We start from the raw sequence: 25883 nt of genomic DNA on the forward strand, positions 1-25883 counted from the left end.
TTATTTCCTCATAAAGACTTAAAAAGATATAATGAAGAATAGGAGATAGGGAGGAATGGTGTTCCGAGTGACAGAGATGAACGCTCGTAAAAAATATAACAATGAACTGTGTGTGTGTAGTGTTAAAAACCTTTAAAGTGAAGTAGTTAATCAATGACATAGAATATAGAAATAGTGACTAATTATTACTATTGAGTGTTGTAAAAAGGATAGTGGAGATAGGCTTCACCTGTGGTTTGAGTGAACATAGAACTTTAGCTTTGCTAATGTGATCAAGATGTATAAAGTATCTGACTGACCTGCGAGAAGAATGAAATGTTTCCTGCAAATGACGCTGAATAATCAAAAAAAGGTTTAAAGTGAATATTCATATATAATCTCATGTGAACGCTTAGATGGGTAAACGTGTGAAGGGATGTGTTGTGGTAGTGAATCGTGAGTGACGGTTAACGCCGCAAAAACAATTTCCCGCGCAAAACAGTTGACGTCGCCGCGAGAATTAAAATCGATAGAGACGACACAGATATGCTTTATAAGAGACTCGCACCAAACGCGAGGATAAACTGATTCATGTTGAACTTTAAAAGGAATAGGTGTTATAATTAGAAGTTAAGAGTTTTTAATTTATTAATGAATAATAAAAAAAAGTAATATTCATAGAATTAATAGTTGTTTAATGGTTTGTGTTTGTTTGGGAATTATGTTTGAAAAATCCATTTCCATAGATGAGCATGGATGAACGCAGTATGAATCAGAGAGTAAATGAAAGAAGCGAATCCGCATTCCTCAATGCTAATAATTTTTACATTTCAGCACTAAAGCGAAGAAATATATGTGTTTAGAATAAAAAGTTTTGAGGATAGCTAAATTATATGACTTATTAAGGGAATATGGATGATGTCTGGGTATAAAATGAACTACACTTTCCATTATTCGATGATTTGAATCCAAAATCTATAGTAAGTTACATGAATCCTTTAAATTACGAAGAACAAATCAGTCATAGAAAATCTGTTAAAGCGTTTGGACTTATAAGTACCAGTGGGGAGGCAAAGTAAAAAGGAGTATTCAAACGAGAGTAAATCGGATGATGCTTTTGGCAACATCATTAATTAAGAGTTGAATTCATTGAAATACGTCGTAACAAAAAGGATCCATGAAGCCATAAGGATTTTGCTTTCAAAAAGGAGAATCTTGGATGGTGCAACCTAATCAGTTCTCTTACAGGAAGAGTCTTCCTTTTGGTCACAGCTAATTCTTTTGGAATGAATGTTGCATGTGAATTCGAGTATCCCTGTTCCTTCTACTCTTCCCATTGTGGGCCGCGTAGAAGATCAACTACAAAGGGGGCCGCGTAGAAGACCGACTACAAATGTGGACGTCGGGGACATGCAAGACCCGGGGGAGTTTAGCACCGCAAGATATTGTACTAGGAGCAAGATTGTAAAACGCAAATTCACGTTATTTATTGTAAAAAGTTTTTTTTGCTAGAGGCACAAACTACCCTTTTCCAAATCGCGATACAAATTGATCCCTATCTTTTCTTTAGAGATAAATTTCAAAATTATTTTTGTTCTTCTATAGGCTTTCCTATCTTCTATGTACCGTAGGCTGGGGGTCTAAGCTTAAGAGGTTTTCCAAGGTTTCCCTGCTTAAGAGAGTTCCCGAATGGGTAGACCCTGACAACAGTTCATGAAAGATCATCTTCCTTGGTTGTGCACAGCAAACATAACACCGAGATGCACGTAAAAGCAATACAGTCGCGGTACCTGTCTCATCATTTCTTCTGTTTTACACATTTCTTTTCTTCGTCTGTCTCAAACAGAATATTCTTTTTCAGTCGGAGGACTGACAATCATCACTTCCGGGTTATCCACGCTAATAGATAGCTCGCGAAGTGTGTTCGGTGAATCAAAATTGAGCTCACAAACTTCGCTCGCTGCGAGGGGCATTGTAATATCCCCACGGAAAATTACCCTCTACCACGCACTAATTAATAGTGATCAATCAAATCATCCACATTTATTTACGTTTGAAAAGTATCGGATTAGATTTTTCTAGTAAAATATGCGCCGACAGCTAGTCGACGCCAAGGTATTTTTCTAGTATGTTTATTCTTTGGAACAACAGAGGTACAGATATGTATGCTCCATGGTTATTATAGTAGAGAGAGAGAGAGAGAAGGGAGTTTCGGAAATATCGGTGGGAGGATTTTTGGATTCCTAAAGAAGTTTAGGTACTCTTCTTCGCACTAAAGCGAACAAGGGAAATTTGTGCCGCTAGCGGGATAGATAAAGAAATGATAAACCTATAAAAAAAGTAAATTTCCTGAGACTTAAAATACACGGAAACGGAACCTGTAATTAAAAAGGATTCAATATACATCTTTCATCAGAAATAAGGTTTGTGACCATTTTATTACAGAGTGAATGAAGAATGAGTTCTCTGTCTGAATCACTGATGATTGTCTAGGCCTGTAATTAATTGGGAAGTTTCAGCTGTGACGAAGAGAACCTGCAATCTATGAGTTTTATAAATCGTCCAAAAAGGCTTCGTCCACATCTGAAATATTAGATCTGTTGTAAACTGAACGAATTGTTCAAACGATCGATTTTCCCAACTGAATGCAGCGCTTAATAATAATAACAAATGTAAAGATTTTTTCTAGCAAGACCGCCGCTGAGTATTAAGACGAAGGACTCTACCGGAGATTCGACCAGGCTGATCTCAAGTAATTTATATTTGCATTGTACACAGATAAATTAGAGAGAGAGAGAGAGAGAGTGAATGTAATTCTAGAAATTACTTAGAACCCTCCAGTAGTATAATTGTTTGTCTGTCCTTTTACGGATCAGCCAATCATAATACACGAAGCCCTGACTTTACTGTACTGATTCAGGTGTGAGAGTGAAGGAGCGATAAAGACGACAGATACACTTCTGTACAGACAAACATCACACCAAGTTAGCGGCAAGCTGCATTCACACACAAAGACTTTCATCAGAAACAAAACCACACAATAAAGAAGTAATCAGAATTCATTAGAAGGGGACTGTTCAAGGTGGTGAAGGCTCTGTAATTGTAAAGGGCATGTGCAGTTGGAGTGATATGGGACCCCCGATACATTTAAACTGTAGTTGTTGTTGTGGTAAATCAGAGTAAAATTTGGGATGAATTTCTTGAAGAAGGGAGGATTGTTGCAGAGTAAATTCAACTCCCAGAGTGCTCAAATAAATTTTTAAAATTATTGTTGGTGCAGATAGCAGACAACCAGATCCCACTCTTGCCATATGTCACAACCAATATCTGGAGCATGGAAGGAGTGCAATGTTGCAGAAGGGAGGGCACTGCTTGTAATACATTTCCACACTGAGCCAAGCCATAACCAAGAGGCACAAACAGCTCTGTATGACAGAACCTAACATGTCATTCTGCAAGCCTTGTACGACAGTGCCATAACATGTAACCTTCAAGGTCAGCTGCCCCACAGCATTGTAGCACTGTTGGAATGTGCAAAGGCAAGGGTAACTGACAGTAACTGCGACACTACAGTGGGGACAAGTCCACTGACACCTCTGGGTAATGAGGGCAAATGACCATATAGCTGTGATGACTTTATGTCCAGTTGAAATATGACTGTTTCCAGAGCCACAGCGTCTGGTCATCCAGTATGCATCTCTGATTTTGACAGAATGAGAGACTCATTAATTACATGGTAACTTCACTGGCAAATCGTGATGTACTGCCTGCAGCTGAGAAAAAGCTTTGCCTCTGAGACCACAGCTAGACATTTGTAGTGGTGCTTAGCTGCTGCAAGCTGCCACTGCTGTTTTAGAAGATGTGGACAAGCCTGGGCCTTCCCCTGGTGAAGGGCTGTATCAAGTGACTGCAAATGACCACCTACAACCTTTTGGGAGAGACACCTGTGTACCTCTGCCTGGCAGACATAGTATTACATCCTTGACTGTATATTGTGCTGCTAATTTGGGTCCTAGACTTTGGCCTTCAAGACATCCACTATCTGTGATATGCTGTTGGCAACAGCTTAACACACGTCCATCTTCAAGAGCGCTCTGGTGGGCCACACAAGCTACCAGTGAGCTACAATAGACTTGCCCCTACAGACACTTGTCCCAGCCATCTGCAAGACATTGCTGCTGGGTCCTGACCCACACAACAGCTGTAGATAATGAAATGCTGGGCCTGCATCCATAGTCGAACTTGAGTGTGCATCTCAGCACTCCTTCTGTCACTCCAGAGAAGACAATTCATAGTATAAATTACAAGTAATAAATATGATTCCAGACAACACTGTTCTACATCTACATCTACATTTATACTCTGCAATCCACCCAACGGTGTGTGGCGGAGGGCACTTTACGTGCCACTGTCATTACCTCCCTTTCCTGTTCCAGTCGCGTATGGTTCGCGGGAAGAACGACTGTCTGAAAGCCTCCGTGCGTGCTCTAATCTCTCTAATTTTTCATTCGTGATCTCCTCGGGAGGTATAAGTAGGGGGAAGCAATATATTCGATACCTCATCCAGAAACGCACCCTCTCGAAACCTGGCGAGCAAGCTACACCGCGATGCAGAGCGCCTCTCTTGCAGAGTCTGCCACTTGAGTTTATTAAACATCTCCGTAACGCTATCACGGTTACCAAATAACCCTGTGATGAAACGCGCTGCTCTTCTTTGGATCTTCTCTATCTCCTCCGTCAACCCGATCTGGTATGGATCCCACACTGATGAGCAATACTGAAGTATAGGTCGAACGAGTGTTTTGTAAGCCACCTCCTTTGTTGATGGACTACATTTTCTAAGCACTCTCCCAATGAATCTCAACCTGGTACCCGCCTTACCAACAATTAATTTTATATGATCACTCCACTTCAAATCGTTCCGCACGCATACTCCCAGATATTTTACAGAAGTAACTGCTACCAGTGTTTGTTCCGCTATCATATAATCATACAATAAAGGATCCTTCTTTCTATGTATTCGCAATACATTATATTTGTCTATGTTAAGGGACAGTTGCCACTCCCTGCACCAAGTGCCTATCCGCTGCAGATCTTCCTGCATTTCGCTACAATTTTCTAATGCTGCAACTTCTCTGTATACTACAGCATCATCCGCGAAAAGCCGCATGGAACTTCCGACACTATCTACTAGGTCATTTATATATATTGTGAAAAGCAATGGTCCCATAACACTCCCCTGTGGCACGCCAGAGGTTACTTTAACGTCTGTAGACGTCTCTCCATTGATAACAACATGCTGTGTTCTGTTTGCTAAAAACTCTTCAATCCAGCCACACAGCTGGTCTGATATTCTGTAGGCTCTTACTTTGTTTATCAGGCGACAGTGCGGAACTGTATCGAACGCCTTCCGGAAGTCAAGAAAAATAGCATCTACCTGGGAGCCTGTATCTAATATTTTCTGTGTCTCATGAACAAATAACGCGAGTTGGGTCTCACACGATCGCTGTTTCCGGAATCCATGTTGATTCCTACAGAGTAGATTCTGGGTTTCCAAAAATGACATGATACTCGAGCAAAAAACATGTTCTAAAATTCTACAACAGATTGACGTCAGAGATATAGGTCTATAGTTTTGCGCATCTGCTTGACGACCCTTCTTGAAGACTGGGACTACCTGTGCTCTTTTCCAATCATTTGGAACCCTCCGTTCCTCTAGAGACTTGCGGTACACAGCTGTTAGAAGGGGGGCAAGTTCTTTCGCGTACTCTGTGTAGAATCGAATTGGTATCCCATCAGGTCCAGTGGACTTTCCTCTGTTGAGTGATTCCAGTTGCTTTTCCATTCCTTGGACACTTATTTCGATGTCAGCCATTTTTTCGTTTGTGCGAGGATTTAGAGAAGGAACTGCAGTGCGGTCTTCCTCTGTGAAACAGCTTTGGAAAAAGGTGTTTAGTATTTCAGCTTTACGCGTGTCATCCTCTGTTTCAATGCCATCATCATCCCGGAGTGTCTGGATATGCTGTTTCGAGCCACTTACTGATTTAACGTAAGACCAGAACTTCCTAGGATTTTCTGTCAAGTCGGTACATAGAATTTTACTTTCGAATTCACTGAACGCTTCTCGCATAGCCCTCCTTACGCTAACTTTGACTTCGCTTAGCTTCTGTTTGTCTGAGCGGTTTTGGCTGCGTTTAAACTTGGAGTGAAGCTCTCTTTGCTTTCGCAGTAGTTTCCTAACTTCGTTGTTGTACCACGGTGGGTTTTTCCCATCCCTCACAGTTTTACTCGGCACGTGCCTGTCTAAAACGCATTTTACGATTGCCTTGAACTTTTTCCATAAACACTCAACATTGTCAGTGTCGGAACAGAAATTTTCGTTTTGATCTGTTAGGTAGTCTGAAATCTGCCTTCTATTACTCTTGCTAAACAGATAAACCTTCCTCCCTTTTTTTATATTCCTATTAACTTCCATATTCAGGGATGCTGCAACGGCCTTATGATCACTGATTCCCTGTTCTGCACTTACAGAGTTGAAAAGTTCGGGTCTGTTTGTTATCAGTAGGTCCAAGATGTTATCTCCACGAGTTGGTTCTCTGTTTAATTGCTCGAGGTAATTTTCGGATAGTGCACTCAGTATAATGTCACTCGATGCTCTGTCCCTACCACCCGTCCTAAACATCTGAGTGTCCCAGTCTATATCTGGTAAATTGAAATCTCCACCTAAGACTATAACATGCTGAGGAAATTTCTGTGAAATGTATTCCAAATTTTCTCTCAGTTGTTCTGCCACTAACGCTGCTGAGTCAGGAGGTCGGTAAAAGGAGCCAATTATTAACCTAGCTCGGTTGTTGAGTGTAACCTCCACCCATAATAATTCACAGGAACTAGCCACTTCTACTTCACTACAGGATAAACTACTACTAACAGCGACGAACACTCCACCACCGGTTGCATGCAATCTATCCTTCCTAAACACCGTCTGTACCTTTGTAAAAATTTCGGCAGAATTTATCTCTGGCTTAAGCCAGCTTTTCGTACCTATAACGATTTCAGCTTCGGTGCTTTCTATCAGCGCTTGAAGTTCCGGTACTTTACCAACGCAGCTTCGACAGTTGACAATTACAATACCGATTGCTGCTTGGTCCCCGCATGTCCTGACTTTGCCCCGCACCCGTTGAGGCTGTTGCCCTTTCTGTACTTGCCCAAGGCCATCTAACCTAAAAAACCGCCCAGCCCACGCCACACAACCCCTGCTACCCGTGTAGCCGCTTTTTGCGTGTAGTGGACTCCTGACCTATCCAGCGGAACCCGAAACCCCACCACCCTATGGCGCAAGTCGAGGAATCTGCAGCCCACATGGTCGCAGAACCGTCTCAGCCTCTGATTCAGACCCTCCACTCGGCTCTGTACCAAAGGTCCGCAGTCAGTCCTGTCGACGATGCTGCAGATGGTGAGCTCTGCTTTCATCCCGCTAGCGAGACTGGCAGTCTTCACCAAATCAGATAGCCGCCGGAAGCCAGAGAGGATTTCCTCCGATCCATAGCGACACACATCATTGGTGCCGACATGAGTGACCACCTGCAGATGGGTGCACCCTGTACCCTTCATGGCATCCGGAAGGACCCTTTCCACATCTGGAATGACTCCCCCTGGTATGCACACGGAGTGCACATTGGTTTTCTTCCCCTCTCTTGCTGCCATTTCCCTAAGGGGCCCCATTACGCGCCTGACGTTGGAGCTCCCAACTACCAGTAAGCCCACCCTCTGCGACCGCCCAGATCTTGCAGACTGAGGGGCAACCTCTGGAACAGGACAAGCAGCCATGTCAGGCCGAAGATCAGTATCAGCCTGAGACAGAGCCTGAAACTGGTTCGTCAGACAAACTGGAGAGGCCTTCCGTTCAGCCCTCCGGAATGTCTTTCACCCCCTGCCACACCTTGAGACGACCTCCCACTCTACCACAGGTGAGGGATCAGCCTCAATGCGGGCAGTATCCCGGGCAACCACAGTCGTAGTCCGATCGGGGGATGCGTGGGACGAGCTGGCCGTCCCCGACAAACCCCCATCTGGACCCCCACAGTGATGCCCATTGGCAACAGCCTCAAGCTGTGTGACCGAAGCCAACACTGCCTGAAGCTGGGAGCAAAGGGATGCCAACTCAGCCTGCATCCGAACACAGCTGTTGCAGTCCCTATCCATGCTAAAAACTGTTTTGCAAAGAACGTCTGAACTAATCTACAGAGAGCGCAAACAAATCGACAAAATTTAAACGGTTACTAAAATACAAGATTGCCTAGTAAATGCAGTAATGCTGCTACTTGCGCACTGCTGACACACTGCTCGACAGTGGAAGGAGACTACGCGATTTTACACTATTCAGGTACTAAAACGCGATGCTACAACTCTCAAATACTATAATACGCCCGAAATTTATGAATTAAACAATGCAAGTACCAAAAACACGCAAAGAAATTAAGAATTAAACTATGTAACAAATTAGTGAGCTAGGAGTATACGACTTGCTGCTGCAGCTGCTTATCCAACGGTGGCAGGGAGCACACTGACTGAGACCAACCGACACTGGCCGTTCAAAACAAAAACAGAAGACAAACGACTACGCGAATTTACACTATTCAGGTACTAAAACGCGATGCTACAACTCTCAAATACCATAATACGCCCGAAATTTATGTATCAAACAATGCAAGTACCAAAAACACGCAAAGAAATTAAGAATTAAACTATGTAAGAAATGAGTGAGCTAGGAGTATACAACTTGCTGCTGCAGCTGCTTATCCAACAGCGTTGATGCCATAGGTCATACGACAGTCATCTGCACCAGCTTCTGAGCTCAGCCTCCTGCACCAGTAATGTCACCATCTCACCTGTTCAGCCTCCATGCCCACAATTTCATTGACACCTATCTGTTGTAGAATCTTATAACTTATTCTGAAAGAGCTCTCAGAAAATCTAAAGAATTTCAGGTCATATGTAAAGTCTGTAAGTGGCACCAAACTTAGTAGCCACTCAAGGATGACACAGGAAATGTAACTGAAGGCTGCAAAGTAAAAGTAGAAACAGTGAATTCCATTTTCAAGTGTTCCGTCACTAAGGAAGATACAGAAATACTGCCCCAGTTTAATTCAGTAGCCACTGCAAAGAAGAAAGATACAGATATTAGTGTCAGTGGTGTTGAGAAACAGCAAAATTGCTAAAATTAAGCAAAACTCCAAGGCTGAAGGAGTCCTTATCGGATTCTGACTTTACAGCTGACTTAGCTTCAGTTTTAATCATAATGTAATGTAGCTCCCTCGAACAATAAAACTGTGCCCAGTGCTTGGAAGAAAGCACAGTTCACTCCCATATGCAAGATGAGGAGTCAATATGATCCACAAAATTACAGTCCAGTTTCATTGACATCTATCTGCCATAGAATCTTAGAACATATTCTAAGCTCAAGTATAATGAGGTACCTCAAACAGGCTGATCTCCTTCATTCCAAACAGCAGAGATTCCAAAAACATCAGTCATCAAATATGCAAAATCCAAACCACAGTACTATGTTTGATATCAAAACAATAATGCATCTGTAAAGAAAGACAGGTTTGATTTTATAATCTGTTATCTTAACATTGAAGGAGTAAGGGATAAAGAATTTATTGTCAATGACTTTGGATTAGAAAATAAGTTTGATATCTTTTGTTTAAGTGAACACTGGGCTAGTGAGAGTGAACTTACATTTATTAAATTTGATAATTATAATCTAGCCAGTAGCTACTGCAGAAAATTGCATTTAAGAGGTGGTGTGGCAATATATGTTAACAAGTACTTAGCGGTACAGTCAATAAATTAGATCTAGATTTTCTGTGTGATGAACAAAACTTTGAAGCTGCTGGTATAGTAATAGGCAGTTTTAAGTTAGTTGTAATTTCCCTGTACAGGACACCTAAGGGTATAACCAATATATTTTTAGAAAAACTGGACCTGCTGTTACATGTACTTACAGATACTAGATGGATACATTACGATATTGTTGGTTGGTTGGTTGGTTTGGAGAAGGAGACCAGACAGCGAGGTCATCGGTCTCATCGGATTAGGGAAGGATGGGGAAGGAAGTCGGCCATGCCCTTTGAAAGGAACCATCCCGGCATTTGCCTGGAGCGATTTAGGGAAATCACGGAAAACCTAAATCAGGATGGCCGGACGCGGGATTGAACCGTCGTCCTCCCGAATGCGAGTCCAGTGTCTAACCACTGCGCCACCTCGCTCGGTATGATATTGTGATAGGTGGCGATGTGAATGCTGAATTCGATGTTACAACACAAAAACGTACTGTCACTGAACTCCAAAACCTACTAAGACAGTGCACCTTACATTCAATCAATAACAAGCCTACAAGAGAACATGCATGTCTTGACAATATTTTTGTAAATTTTAAAACAACAGAAGAATCATGTTTTGTGACAGTATTTCCATATTCTGATCATGATTCAGTATCTTTAAATTATACAAGTAGGTTCCCTCTTGATAAGAGTAATGTAAATAAGCTTGTCCCAGAAGTTGTGGTCACTAGAGCAGTCACAGATGAGAAAATTGACAGGTTTTGTACGTCCCTTTCTAACAGAGATTGGTTTGGCCTGTGTTATGATGAGACACATTATACTCTAAGCAATTATCTGCCAGCAAAGGTACTATTTGATAGGTTTCTCAAAGCATTTTTGGGACACTTTAAAGACTGCATTCCAATAAAGAAATGCAAAGTAACTGACAGAGTCCTAAAAGCAAAAGTTCCAAATAGACAAAATACGTGGTATACAAAACAGCTGTCTACTATGAAAAATCAAGTTATGTTGTTGTACAATATTTATAAAAATCTGAAAACCAACCATGCTAAATTAGCTTATGTTAGATCTAGGAATGAGTACAAAAAAGCAATTGTGGAAGCCAAACAAGCACACAATCTCAGAAGTATTGAGAAATCCACCAATAAGTGCAAAGCAGCATGGACACTAATAAATAGTGTCACCAAAGATAAAAGAAATGGCAAAATTAGTATCTCTCCCCAGGAATTTAATGACTTTTTATTAGATCAGTTGAGGAAGTAGGAAGTGCTATAATTAAACCTGAAATTAGCTCATCACAGTTACTGTCAAAAACTATTCCTAGGTCATCAACAAACACAAGTACCTTCAATTTTTTTGAGGTCTCACCTGGTTTTGTGTTAAGAATAGTGAAGCAGTTAAAATCATCAGACAGTGTAGACATATATGACCTGTCTTGTAACGTGCTGAAGAAAGTAATAGACTGTATAGTGTACCCCCTAACATATTGTATAAACAAGTGTATACTGGAGGGTTTTTTCCCTGATGAGCTTAAACTGTCTAGGGTAGTTCCAGTACATAAAAAAGGAGATAAAAATTCTGTCTCAAGTTACAGGCCAATATCCATAGTCTCAGTTTTTTCAAAAGTTCTAGAATGCATAATTTACCAACAATTATCTGTTGACTTTGATAATATAATAAGTGGATCACAGTATGGCTTTAGGAAAAACTTGTCAACCATTGATGCCATAGACAATGTTGTTAAATACATCCATCAAGTATTTGAAGATAAATGCTTTGCTCAAGTGACTTTTTGTGACCTAAGCAAAACCTTTGACTGTGTAGAACATACACTACTACTCGAAAAAATGGACTTTTATGGTGTTAAAGGTAACAGCCTTAAGCTATTAAGATCATATTTACAAAACCGTAAGCAAGCCATCTGTGTTGGGAAAGAAATGTCCAGTATAGAACAAGTTAAGGTAGGTGTTCTGCAGGGATCCATGCTGGGCCCTTTCCTTTTCCTAATAATGATTAATGACCTGCCATCATTTATCAAATCCAGAACAGTACTCTATGCTGATGATACAATGTTTCTGAACTGCAGTAATAATCACAATAGCCGTAAAATGTGTTACAGAGACAATTGAGCAAGCTTCACTCTGGTTTAAAGGAAATGGGTTCTTGCTTAATGAAAGCAAAACCCAGCAGATGGTATTTAGTTTAAAAGACAAGTTTCCATCAGATCATCCTAGTTGTGTTAAATTTTTGTGGGTATATTTGGATGATAAACTTTCTTGGAATCCACATATTAAGTATATTAGTGGTAAATTGTCTAGGGCAATCTATTTGTTAAGGCGATTAATGCACTGTGTACCTAAAAATTATGTTAGAGTATCTTACTACTCATTTTTCCAAAGCATCATATCCTATGGTATTATTTTATGGGGAAACTCCACTTGTGTGCATGATATACTATTGCTGCAAAAGAAAGCTATTAGGATAATTACAGGCTCACCATACAAGGCTCATTGTAAACCTTTGTTTTCTCAACAAAAAATCATGACAGTAATAAACCTATATATTTATTATGTTTTAATCTACACAAAAAAGAACTTACCTAAAGTAAAACACAGGGCAAATATACATTTTTACAGCACTAGGACAAACAGCTCTATCTATACGCCCTACCACAGACTGTCAAAATCAGTTAACAGTTATGAACTTATGGACCACAAATTATTTAAAAAACTTCCACAAGCTATGCAAAATTTACCAGAGCAACAATACAAACAAACACTTTATGACTGGTTAGTTGTAAACCCATTCTACAATATAAAGGATTTCATGACCTGTGATATTAAACTGTAACATTCCTAACAATTCTGTTCTTTTATAGCATGTACTGTACTGTATTGTATTATGTGTATGACTGTGTCTATTGCTGTAATGACTTAAAGACAATAAAATTATTATTATTATTATTATTATTATTAATGGTCAGAAGATCCTGTATTCTGATGCTATCCACCTGTGCTTATTCTTCACCCCTAACTCCATGACAATGATTGATGTTTTTTGCTTCCACACTATAATTCTATTGGTTTTGAAAACTGCATGGCATCCTCTTTTCTATATTAAATGTCTAATTCATTGATAATACTCAGGACTTGCTCTGAATTGGATTCACTGATCATATCTTCTGATGCACTTTCTGTTTGAATTGCACCCCATATCTTTCCACCCTATTGGTTGTTCAAGAAACTCTTCTGTTCAACATAATTTTTTGGAACATGGGCTCATGAAATTCCTAGAGTTCCTCTTATATTTGGAGGTATCTGTAAATTTCATTCTTCACTTACTTTGTTAGTTTTTGGACCAGTACTTGTTCGTAAGTTTTTTGTGCACACATCAAACATATTAAATCCTTCCAATGTTCTAACTTGCTCCGTGAGCATCTCCCACAAAATGCTATTTAACTAATATGATCTTTTATGATTCTAAGCAATTTTCTGGAAGCCACTGCTTACAGTCATCAATAAACACCAGTCATCAATAAACATTGCCAAATGATGTCCTCATGAGTATCAAATTTTTTACATAACACTGTAATATTTTTACACCAATTGTTAAAATTAATATGACTGCTTCTCCATTGTATTTCATTGATACTGGAAATGGCAGCTTTATTGTTTTCATCAACCTTTTTGAAACCTAGTTGTACAAACTTTGAGATAGTTTTGGTCTTTTTGTGTCACTCTTTTGTGCAGTTTTTGTGAGTGGTACTATTTATGTTTTGACTGTAATTTCAAAATCTCTTTCACACTCAGACTCTTCATATCTTGATGGGTTTATTTGATTTGTGAATCAACTTTTCCTTTTGGCTGTTTAACTGTTCTTTTAATTCCTAGCTTTAATTGAAACCCATGAGTTAATGCAATCAAAAATATGTTCCACTACCTAGATGAGTCTAATGCTTAATGTAAGCTTGGACTTTAAATCTTGTACTCAATGGCAGTCTCCTGTTCCACAACTTCCTTTTTTTAAAAAAAATCTCCACAGCTGGTTTCTGTCTTACATAATCTAGCTGGTTTTATTTTATTAGGCATTATATCAAATTCTGGTACTTCTGCTATCATAGATTAAATTTTTTTCTTTGACTTTGGGCACATAATTAATCATAGTAAGATCTAATTACAAACTCTTGACCAAAATCTGTTTATATGAATGAATTTCTTGTCTAAATTGATCACTTGTGACGGGTACACATTGTGTGCCAGCATGTGGGTGCATCAATGTCTTCAATGATCAATTGATTGTGCCAAGTATAGTGCTGCAAAATCCTGTGTGTGCTGAAGACTGTGAATGTATAGGAATGGAAGATGGTGGTTTCATCTGTTAACATATGACATTAGCCAATTTGAACCTTGTTCACTCATGCTATAGTAACGAATATTCTTTATGACTAATCTATATTTTTATAGTTTGCTTTGTTTTTGTGACATTGTGTGCATTGCTTGAGGCCTTGATATCTTTCCTATGGTTAACTGAAGTTTTGTCACAGGAAATATCAACAGCATTCATAGGGCAAAAGCAAATGACACTTTTGGAAGAGCGACAGCTTTGTCAGTACCTACAGCATCTTATGGGTCCATGATGTTTGTAAGCAAACAGACACTCAAAATGAAAATATGTATGGTTTTTTTGTAGTTACCATGCTCGGTAACAGCAGACAGGCTTCAGAGAACATTGAATTATAATATAAATTTACTCTACTGGACAGAATTAACAATGCTTATCAGAAAACAAAACCACAATTTGTTCAAATTATATTGGAATATTGAACTACTTCTAAAATTCTGGCAGAAATATACGGTTTACATATTTTGTGTTTTGCATTTGTTACTCTCCTTGGTAGTATGAGAGATGATGAGAGCTGCAATCTGTCAGTATGACATTTCTCCAAACTAGTACATGACAGGGAAACCACTGTTGTTGCTGCTTTTATGCTAATGGAACAGTTATTGATGAAGTCATACTTCTCCACCTTAAAAGTTCATTGCCTTACCATAAAAGACTACATTTATTTGATACTTGTGGTTGTGTTACCACCCACCATTAAACTTCCACACAGTAATGTTGTCATTACTAGACTTTTCACTCAACAATTCCCATCAGACAGTTCACCACTGTTAGACCATTACATCCACTTCAAACTTGCATTATTCTTGTAGCTTACTGTCTTTATCATCTTACTTATTAGCAAAGAATTCAGACTGATTCAGAATTCCTTGGTAAGATATTGTTCTTTCCATTGGTTATTTTTTGGACATTAGTTTATTTACACCCTATTCTATTCCTGGATTTCACAAAAAGAAGGTACCATAGATACATTAAAAATAATAGTGAGATGCTTTTTAAACATCTTGTAATTGATTTTTAGTAGCATAAGCAGATAGGGCTTCCACATACAAGCAACCTTTGCCTAAACAATTTTCTTGTCACATCAAAATTAACATAGTTCTTGCAGATGTCTGAGTTACGTGGAATCCTCTGTATATAGAGAACAGTTACACTCCTACCATCTTCCTTTCTGGTCATCAGATGTTACTTTTAGCTTTTAACAGTGTTTCCAACTTAGGAACTATGTATAAAATTCTGTCATCATTTCAGGTAGGAATATTAGAAGACTTTTAAATATGGAATTACCCCTCAATATGACACCATAGAGCATAATAAAAGGCAAAAGAAAAATAAGCAAGTATCTATGTCTTCTTGCCAGTGAGAGCAGAGAGTATTCTGAAGGCAATGACATCAGCAGCACTTGATTACTGCATCAGATCTTGAATGACAAGCTTCCAAGAATGCCTTACACTAGTCTTGATTTCCGGAAATTTAATATGTTCATTTTTGAAATAACGAATTCTGCTTTTACTAGAGTTCTGTGCCAGAAAACGTATGCACTTTGTTTTGCTACAGCAAAGTGTAATCCTGTACTGATGTTACCGGCTACCCCGTTTGACATTAGATTTCAGATGTTTCACACTGACACCCAAGTATGATCACAAGTAGAAACACATACATTTTATTTATTTATTTTTTTATTTGATGTGGTCCATCATGAATTCTCTCCTGTGCCAACCTCTTCAACTCAGAGTAGCACTTGCAAACTAAGTCCTCAATTATTTGCTGGATATATCCCAGTCTTTGTCCTCCCATACAGTTTCTGCCATCTACAGCTCCCTCTAGCATCTTGGAAATCATTCCCTGATGTCTTAACAGATGTCCTATCAGCCTGTCTCTTCTCCTTCTCAGTGTTTTCCACATATTCTGCTCTTCCGTGATTTTGCTCAGGACCTTATCATTCCTTATCTTATCAGTCCACCTAGTTTTCAATATTCGTCTGTAACACCACATTTCAAATGCTTTGATGCTCTTTCGTTCCAGTTTTCCCACCGTCCTTGTTTCATTGCCATACAATGCTGTGCTCCAAATGTACATTCTCAGGAATTTCTTCCTCAAATTAAGGCCTATGTTTGAATGATAATTATTTGAAACCCTCAGCTGCCGACAGGTGTTGTTGACATACGTCAATGGGAACAGCTGAAAATGTGTGCTTCGACCGGGACCCCAACCCGGGATCTCCTGCTTACATGGCGAATGCTCTATCCATCTGAGCTACTGAGGACACAGATGAATAGCGCGACTGCAGGGACTTATCCCTTGCATGCGCCCCGTGAGACCCACATTCCCAGCTGTCCACAATCTACATACATAATGTTCCTATAGATATTTGCCCATCCACTCATTACTCATGCCCGCTAAGGTGACAATTCCTGTAAGAGTTAGGGCAACCTGTGCACATTCGCACACATGGAGGTCAATGGTTGCATAGCCTTTAACTACATATGAAGATAGTAACTGTTCTTGAAAGAACAGATTCCATTGATGACTGTGCAGCATCTCTAGAATAAATGATAATTAATTTAAACCCTCAGCTGCTGACAGGTGTTGTTGACATACCTCGATGGGGACAGCTGAAAATGTGTGCCCCAACCGGGACTCGAACCTGGGATCTCCTGCTTACATGGCAGACACTGAGGACACAGATGAATAGCACGACTGCAGGGACTTATCCCTTGCACACTCCCCATGAGACCCACATTCCCGGCTGTCCACAATCTACATATGTAATGTTCCTATACATATTTGCCCATGTCAACAACATCTGTCAGCAGCTGAGGGTTTTAGTTAATTTTCATTTATTTTAGAGAAGCTACATGGTCATCAATGGAATCTGTTCTTTTGAGAACAGTTACTATCTTCATATGTAGTTAAAGGCTACCTGGCCATTGACCTCCATCTGTGCGAATGCACACAGGTTGCCCAAACTCTTATGGGTATCGTCACTTTAGTAGGTGTGAGTAATGAGTGGATGGGCAAACATTATAAGAACATTACGTATGTAGATTGTGGAGAGCTTGGAATGTGGGTCTCGCGGGGAGTGTGCAAGGAATAAGTCCCTGCAGTCATGCTATTCATCTGAGTCCTTGGTGGCTCAGTTGGATAGAGTGTCTGCCATGTAAGCAGGATATACCAGGTTTGAGTCCTGGTCAGGGCACAAATTTTCAGCTGTCTCCTTTGAGATATGTCAACAACACCTGTCGGCAGCTGAGGGTTTCAATTAATTATCATTTATTCTAGAGAAGCTGCAACGTCATCAGTGGTATCTGTTCTTTCGATAACAGTTACTATCTGCTTATGTTTGATGCTAGTAGACTTACCCTGGTCAGGAATGCCCTTCTTGCCTGTGCTAGTCTGCTTTTGACGTCATCCTTGCTCTGTCCATCATTGGTTATTTTGCTACCTACATAGCAGAATTCCTTAACTTCATCTACTTTGTGGACATCAATCCTGATGTTAAGCTTCTCGCTGTTCTCATTTCTGTTACTTCTCTTCCTTTGATTTACTCTCAATCCATATTCTGTACTCAGACTGTTCATTCCATTCAGCAGATCATGTGATTCTTCTACACTTGAACTCAGGATAGCAATGTCATCAGCAAATCATATCATTGGTAAACTTTTGCCTTGAGTTTTTATTCCACTACTGAAACTTTCTTTTATTTCCATTATTGCTTCTTCAATGTACAGACTGAACAGTAGGTGCAAAAGACTACATCCTCGTCTTACACCCTTTTTAATCCAAGCACTTTGTTCTTGGTCATTCACTCTTCTTATTCCCTCTTGGCTCTTGTACATATTGTATATTACCCCTCTCTCCCTGTAGTTTACCCCTATTTTTCTCAGAATTTTGAACATCTTACGCCATTTTACATTGTTGAATGGTTTTTCCAGGTTGACAAATCCTACGAACATCTCTTGATCTTTCTTTAGTCTTGCTTCCATTATGAACCACAACACCAGAATTGCCTCTCTGGTGCCTTTACCTTTCCTAAAGCCAAACTGACTGTCATTTAAATCATTCTCAATTTTATTTTCCATTCTTCTGCATATTATTCTTGTCAGAAACTTGGATGTATGAACTGTTAAGCTGACTGTGTGATAATTCTCTCACTTGCTGGCCTTGCAGTCTTCAGAATTATGTGGATGATATTTTTCCGAAAGTCAGATGGTATGTTGCCAGACTCATACATTCTGCACATCACATGAATAGTCATTTTGTTGCCACTTCCTGCAGTGATTTTAGAAATTCTGATAGAATGTTGTCTATCCCTTCTGTCTTATTTGATCTTAAGTCTTCCAACACACTCTTAAATTCTGATTCTAATACTAGATTCCCTATCTCTTCTAAATCAACTGCTGTTTTCTCTTCTATCACATCAGACAAATATTCCCCCTCATACAGACCTTCAATATACTCTTTCCACCTGAGTGCTCTCTCCTCTGCATTTAATGGTTGAATTCCCATTGCACTCTTAATGTTACCATCCTTGCTTTTAATTTCACTGAAGGTTATTTTCACTTTCCTACATGCTGAGTCAATCCTTCTCAAAATAATTTCTTTTTTTGATTTCTTCACATTTTCAATGCAACCATTTCATCTTAGCTTCCCTGTACTTCCTATTTATTTCATTCCTCAGTAACTTGTATTTATGTAATTATGACTTTCCCTGAACATTTTTGTACTTCCTTCTTTTTCTTCGTAACCCATGGTTTCTTTGTAGTTACCTTCTTTGTACCTATATTTTTCTTTCCAACTTCTGTGATGGTCATTTTTAGGGATGTCCATTTGTCTTCAAATGTACTGCCTACTGAGCTATTCCTTATTGATGTATCTATAGCCTTACAGACCCTCAAGTGTATCTCATCATTCCTTAGTACTTCTGTATCCCATTTCTTTGTGTATTGATTCTTCCTGATTAATGTCTTAAACTTCAGCCTCCTCTTCATCACTACTATATTGTGATCTGAGTCTATATATGCTCCTGGGTGTGCCTTACAATCTAGTATCTGGTTTCGGAATCTATGTCTAACCATGAAGTAATATAACTGAAGTCTTCCATATCACTAGGCCTTTTCCAACTATACCTCCTCCTCTTGTGATTCTAGAACAGAGTATTCACTATTATTAGCTGAAATTTATTACAGAACTCAATTAGTCTTTCTCCTCTCTCATTCCTAGTAGCAAGCCTATATTCTCCTGTAACATTTTCTCCTACTCCTTTCCTACAACTGCATTCCAGTCCCCCATGAAAATTATATTTTCATCTCCCTTTACTTACTGTATTACCCTTCCAGTATCCTCATATACTTTTTCTATCTCTTCATCTTCAGCTTGCGAAATCAGCATATATACCTGAACCATCATTGTCAGTGTTGGTTTGCTGTCGATTCTGATAAGAAAACCCTATCACTGAACTATTCACAGTAATCCACTCTCTGCCCTACCTTCCTATTCATAATGAATCCTACTTCTGTTGTACCATTTTCTGTTGCTGTTGATATTACCCTACACGCATCTGACCAGAAATTTGGTCAGGTATGCCATTTCCAGCTAAAAACACTTATTGATGTGTAGGTCCTATGAAGCTACCAAACTGGAGAGATTTTAATTGCTAAGTTTCACTAACTGTTTCAAATAATCCCAGACCTTTTAATGGGATTAAAGTTAAGTGATTTAGAGGGCAGAGTGCAACAAATTGCCATATACTGTTGTGTTAGGTGCTTTCTTTGCTGTAGGGCCACACTCACACTTTGCTTTGTTCATTTCCAGAGGTACTGACTGTGTACGGCCAAGAGTCCTATTTGGCCAGGCTCAAGCAGTCCTCTTTGGCCAGGCTCAAGCAGTTGACCTGAAATGACTTTCCCATGAGAAAATGAGTATACATGTTGACGTCTTGCCACACCTGTCACTTAAATTTATGCTGTGTCCCAGAAACTGTTTCATTTCTTTTAGAGAAATAATCGACATCAAACACGTATTGCTCAGTGGACTAATGCTTCATCATGACTAAGTGGCTTTGAACTGAAGTTTGAAGTCATAACAATCAGCTTGCTATTTACTGGTTTATATACATCATATCTTACTGGCTTTGATTGCAGTTTATATGAATTCATAACATTCAGCATGCCAGTTTACTTGTGTAAAGTATTTTGACAGTAATTTTAAATAATACAGATAATTCTGTCAAAACCTGGTCTACATGCACCATGCACATACTGCTACTGGCACAGTGACAACTATGTCTATGCACTTGTGTGTGTGTGTGTGTGTGTGTGTGTGTGTGTGTGTGTGTGTGTGAGTGTGTGTGTGTGTGTGTGTGTGTGTGTATTGTATTGTATCATTTTATCGATCTTCTTTATCATTTTTCTTTGTAGACACGAAGTGATATTCAGCAAGTCAGTTGTTACAAGATGCCAAGAAGTGAGAACATGAATTAATGTGATAAGTATAAACTGTAAACTGCTGCAGATATATATAAATTTACATAAATAAAAACTGTATGCAAAGTCAGACATGCAATGATATTTAGTTTTTTTTTTTTTTTTTTTTCAGTTCAAATTGTGACTAGATCTCACAAAAATGTATATGCTTGGTTAACTATATTTATAGTAGAATCTATAAAAATTACTATAGTCAAAAAATAAAAGGATGTTTCCCAGTCTTAATGCATTGCATTGACCGTAGCTTACATCTTCTTTTCTTCTTATTATTCTTCTCTCTCTCTCTCTCTCTCTCTCTCTCTCTCTCTCTCTCTCTCTCTCTCCTTACAATTAATCTAGTTAACAAAAGCAAAAGGATGTTTCCAATTTTTGCAGCATCTTCATGATCATAGTTTACAACTTTAGCTGTTGTATAAAAGACATAAATTTGAAAATTAAAAGGTGTTTGCAGTTTATGTGACTTGATGACGAAAATTTGCTGGGTGATATTCCAGTTTTGTGTTAATAAGCGTTCATGTATACTGTAAAAACATTTACTAACGGGGTAGGGGCATAAATGTTTCAAATTTTGCAACCTGTTTTATTGTCTTTATATGCTCAGGTGATTTATTATATACTTTCTTCCTGCACAGAATGGGGCATTCCATTTTAGCGTTACTTATGTAGTTGGCATGTAGGCCCTTTTTTATGTTACATGAACTGATGTCTTGATTTTTGTTTTTTCAAAGAGGACTACACATGTTTTTGGCTCATGTCTTTCTGTTGCATTGTATTGTATGATATTCTTTATTAGTTTTCTTTATTAGTCTTTTTCAATCATTTTTAGCTGCAAATACATTATAATATTGAACATTAGAAAACACAAAAATAGTTTTGTATTGTGAAGATCTAACTTATTCTGTTTACGTGGTATGGTTCATCCACATTTCACTTTTTTATGTTCTTTAAGATTATTATATTATAATGAGACTGTGTGTTGAATATATACAATGTTGTAAATTGTCAAATTACTGATTATATATGCAAGTGAAAACATACAAACATCAAAAAAAGGTTTGCATCACCTCAGTTCTGAGAGTTCCGGAACATGTACAGAAAATAGGAATAGAGATCAACATAAACATCTACTGCCCTTTTTATTGCTCATGAAAACCACACATTGCATGTTGTACCACCATACAGCAAGACCTTCAGAGGTGGTGGTCAAGATTGCTGTTCACACCAGTACCTCTAATATCCACATCCTCCTGCATTGATGCATGCCTGTATTCATCGTGGCATGCTGTCCAGAAGTTCATCAAGGCACTGTTGGTCCAGATTGTCCCACTCTTCAACGGTGATTCAGCATAGATTCCTCAGAGTGGTTGGTGGGTCACGTCATCCATAACCAGCCCTTTTCAATCTATCCCAGACATGTTTGATAGGGTTCGTGTCTGGAGAACATGATGGCCACTCTAGTTGAGCAATGCTGTTATCCTCAAGGAAGTCTTTCACAAGATGTGCATGATTGGGAGCATACATTGTCATCTATTAAGGTGAATGCCTCACCAATATGCTGCCGATACGGTTGCACTATCAGTCGGAGGATGGCATTCACATATTGTACAGCTGTTACGGTGCCTTCTATGACCACCAGTGGTGTATGTCAGCCCCACATACTGCCACCCCAAAACAGCAGGGAACCTCCACCTTGCTGCACCTGCTGGACAGTGTGCCCAAGGCGTTCAGTCTCACTGGGTTGCCTCCAAACATGTCTCCGATGATTGTCTGGTTGAAGGCTTATGTGACACTCATCGATGAAGAGAAAGTGATGTCAATCCTGAGTGGTCCATTTCACATGCTGTTGGGCCAGTCAGTACCGTGCTGCCTGCTGTCAAGGTTGCAAAGATGGACCTCATCATGGACATTGGGATGAAGTTGTGCATCATGCACCCTATTGCACACAGTTTGAGTCATAACACAATGTCCAGTGGCTGCACAAAAAGCATTATTCAACATGGTGGCATTGCTGTCAGGGTTCCTCTGAGCCATAATCCGTAGGTAGCGGTCATCCATTGCAGTACTAGCCCTTGGGTGGCCTGAGAGAGGCATGTCATTGACAGTTCCTGTCTCTCTGTATCCCCTCCAAGTCTGAACGATATCACTTTGGTTACCTCCGAGATGCCTGGACACTTCCCTTTTTGAGAGCCGTTACTGGCACAAAGTAATAATGCGGACACAATTGAACTGCGGTATTGAACGTCTAGGCATGGTTGAACTATAGACAACACGAGCTGTGTATCTCCTTCCTGGTGGAATGACTGGAAGTGATCGGCTGTTGGACCCCCTCCGTCTAATAGGCACTGATCATGTATGGTTGTTTACATCTTTGGGTGGGTTTAGTGACATCTCTGAACAGTCAAAGGGACTGTGTCTGTGATACAATGTCCACAGTCAACATCTGTCTTCATGAGTTCTGAGAGCCGGGGTGATGCAAAACTTTTTTTGATGTGTGTATTTAGTGTGTGCGTGTGTGAACTTCAAGTAACTCTTCAGTTTTCCATGTTTGTTACAGAAGCAATTGAGGATACTTCAATCCTCACAAAACATTTTGAAGCAACTGTGGAAATCATGCGGAATTTCTCTATAAATCATGTGAGCCATGATTCATTGAAAGATCAAGTAAAAAAATTCTATTTCAGTGACAAGCCTATTTCAGAAGAAATGTTAGACCAATATGCAGATGTATGTATTACTTAAATGCACTTTTGTAGTATATAAGGATTAGAGAGAGACAGAGAGAGAGGAGGAGAGACAGAGAGAGAGAGAGAGAGAGAGAGAGAGATTTTACACAATATGCAGATTATGTATTACTTAAATATACTTATATAGCAACAAAAATATTCAGTTATTGATAATATAATGTAAATGGATAGATAAAAAAAAATCTACTTACCAAGTGGTGGCAGAATAACACACACACGAAAGGATTTAACATTTACAAGCTCTTGGAGCCAGTGGCTCCTTCTTCTGGCAGAAGGGTTGAAGGGGAAGGAAGAGGGGTGAAGGAAAATGACTGGAGAGGTTTAGCAAAAGGGATACCATTTGGAAATGTCACCCAGAATCCCAGGTCAGGGGAGACTTACCAGATGGGATGAGAAGTTTTTGCAAACAAGAATATCTTCTGCTGTTACTTGCACTTTTGAAGGTGAATGTTGCAACCCAAGGTCTCATTGTCTTCATCATCCATTTGTGATCGTAAGTTTGGGACACCACACATGCCTATTAAACCACCGAAACAACTTTCTTGGGCATTTTTGACATCATTTTATTAATTTCTTCAATGGTCTTGCACTGGGCTTCTTCCCCCACATTCTAGAAACAGCACAGTCTCAAATAGCTAGCAAAAAACTGACAGAAAGAAACTGATTATCTTTTAAAGATAACTGATTATGGACTGCATTTTTCTTAAGTATGATAGATGTATGACAAGAAAAGAAATAATTTGTAGTAATCGTAATAATGATGGTAACTAAGGTGGCCATTCATACTGGTTTTAACAGTGCAATACTGGTTTTTGGTTATTGTCCTGGTTAACTGTGAAATAAAACCAATACAGTTGTCAAATAAAGAAAAATGGGAAGCTTTTAAACATCAAATGCACATTTTGTTGTGCAAAATTACCTTTATAGTATAAATAAAAAATGAACATTCTGTGGCATTCATTCTCTTAAATTTAAAAGAAATACAAAGACAAATAGAGGTAAAACTGATGTCTGAGCTGTATCAAATGTACTAGTTTTATATTTTTTAAAATGATTGTATGATAATGTATGCAATATCATTGACTAATGACGATACAGTAAATATATAATAGTATGAACCTGCAGTCCTCTCCAGTCAAGTAAGCTGATACCAGTTTCCTGACGTGATTAATGTGCTCTTCACCACAGACTTTGGCATCCCAAATATTATTCTCCTTTTGCATATTTTTTGCTCTCTTTCACAGCCATTCTTCACCATTTGTGTCCACATTAACATAAAAACTTAGATAACAGGAGTATAACCTAGAATGATAAGGATGGTTGTAAAGAAAAAGTAGCATGTCAGTGGTTTATCGGGAGTTGAGCAGAGTGTCCTCACAGAAGCTGACCATATCACCACTGATTAGTGGTGTTCTTGCTGGAAACAGTCCAGATTTGTTGGGTTTTTGCCAAATTACCATCTTTTTAGAGGTTTATTCAGTATGAATTGAGGTTTTGTAATCATGTTGGACACTACATGGTGGCACCTCTAACCAATTTTTCCATTTTTTTTATTTTTTACTTTATTTATTTTTTTATTGAGGTTTTTGCTACCAACCACTTAATTAAATATTTATGCTAATCTCCTCTCTGCAACAAGCTGACATGCTGTTGTAGAATGTGAACTAAAAGGAAATGAACTCAAATACAAAATGCACGTATTAATATAATTCTTCTATTCATGTCACAATGTTATTAAAGTACATTTTATGAATTAACCATTGGCTTAAATATCATTGGACACTAAATCAGTGATACAATGTTTCTTGTTCATAATCAGTTAAATATATTGACTGTTCATATTACTTCAATCTCTTTCTGATCTCTTTCAGTTCCAAACAGATGCATACTTTGGTTTAGGTGTACATAAAGCTGCGCTATTCAATGCAGTGAATTCATCATCACCAACATATCGTTACATATTTTCATATAGTGGTGGTATTAACATGGGAAAAGTGTTCTCAGGTGCTTCACATATGCCAGGTAAGTACCTAAAGGAGGACTCATTGCTTGCCTTTTAAACTGAGGTATTTAATTTGTGTATTGCATGAGATTGAGATTCATTTACATTGTTAATTTATCATAAGTAACTAAAGTCTGACTTTTTTTCTGAACAGACACTCTCATGAATAACAGACACTCTCATGAATAACAGACTTAGAGACACCCACTTTCACTCTGTGTCTCTGTTGGTGCTAGTGACTCATCATGTCATGAACTTGACAAGAGACTGAGAGTGTTGGTAACTAATAGTGATCGATGACCACCTGACTCCTATCCACAACACCTGAAGATTGACTAAAGCTGTGCCAAGGGTGCACGCATCTCATTCAGTGGTGAAATGATAATGAAATCAAGACCCTGAGCTGCCAACAGGCATTGATATGCAT

General features: G+C 39.0%; 1 protein-coding gene across 1 annotated transcript in view; it reads left to right on the plus strand.

The window, feature by feature from the left end:
• LOC126236319 (esterase FE4-like) overlaps positions 1-25883 on the plus strand; it is a 236416-nt gene that overhangs the window by 173029 nt on the left and 37504 nt on the right. The window contains exons 7-8 of the mRNA XM_049945533.1: positions 23265-23434; positions 25326-25476. Of these exons, the coding sequence (XP_049801490.1) occupies positions 23265-23434; positions 25326-25476 (321 nt within the window). The remainder of the gene's footprint in view (positions 1-23264; positions 23435-25325; positions 25477-25883) is intronic.

This window comes from Schistocerca nitens, chromosome 2 (genome assembly GCF_023898315.1).
Source record: "Schistocerca nitens isolate TAMUIC-IGC-003100 chromosome 2, iqSchNite1.1, whole genome shotgun sequence".
Lineage (NCBI taxonomy): Eukaryota > Metazoa > Arthropoda > Insecta > Orthoptera > Acrididae > Schistocerca > Schistocerca nitens.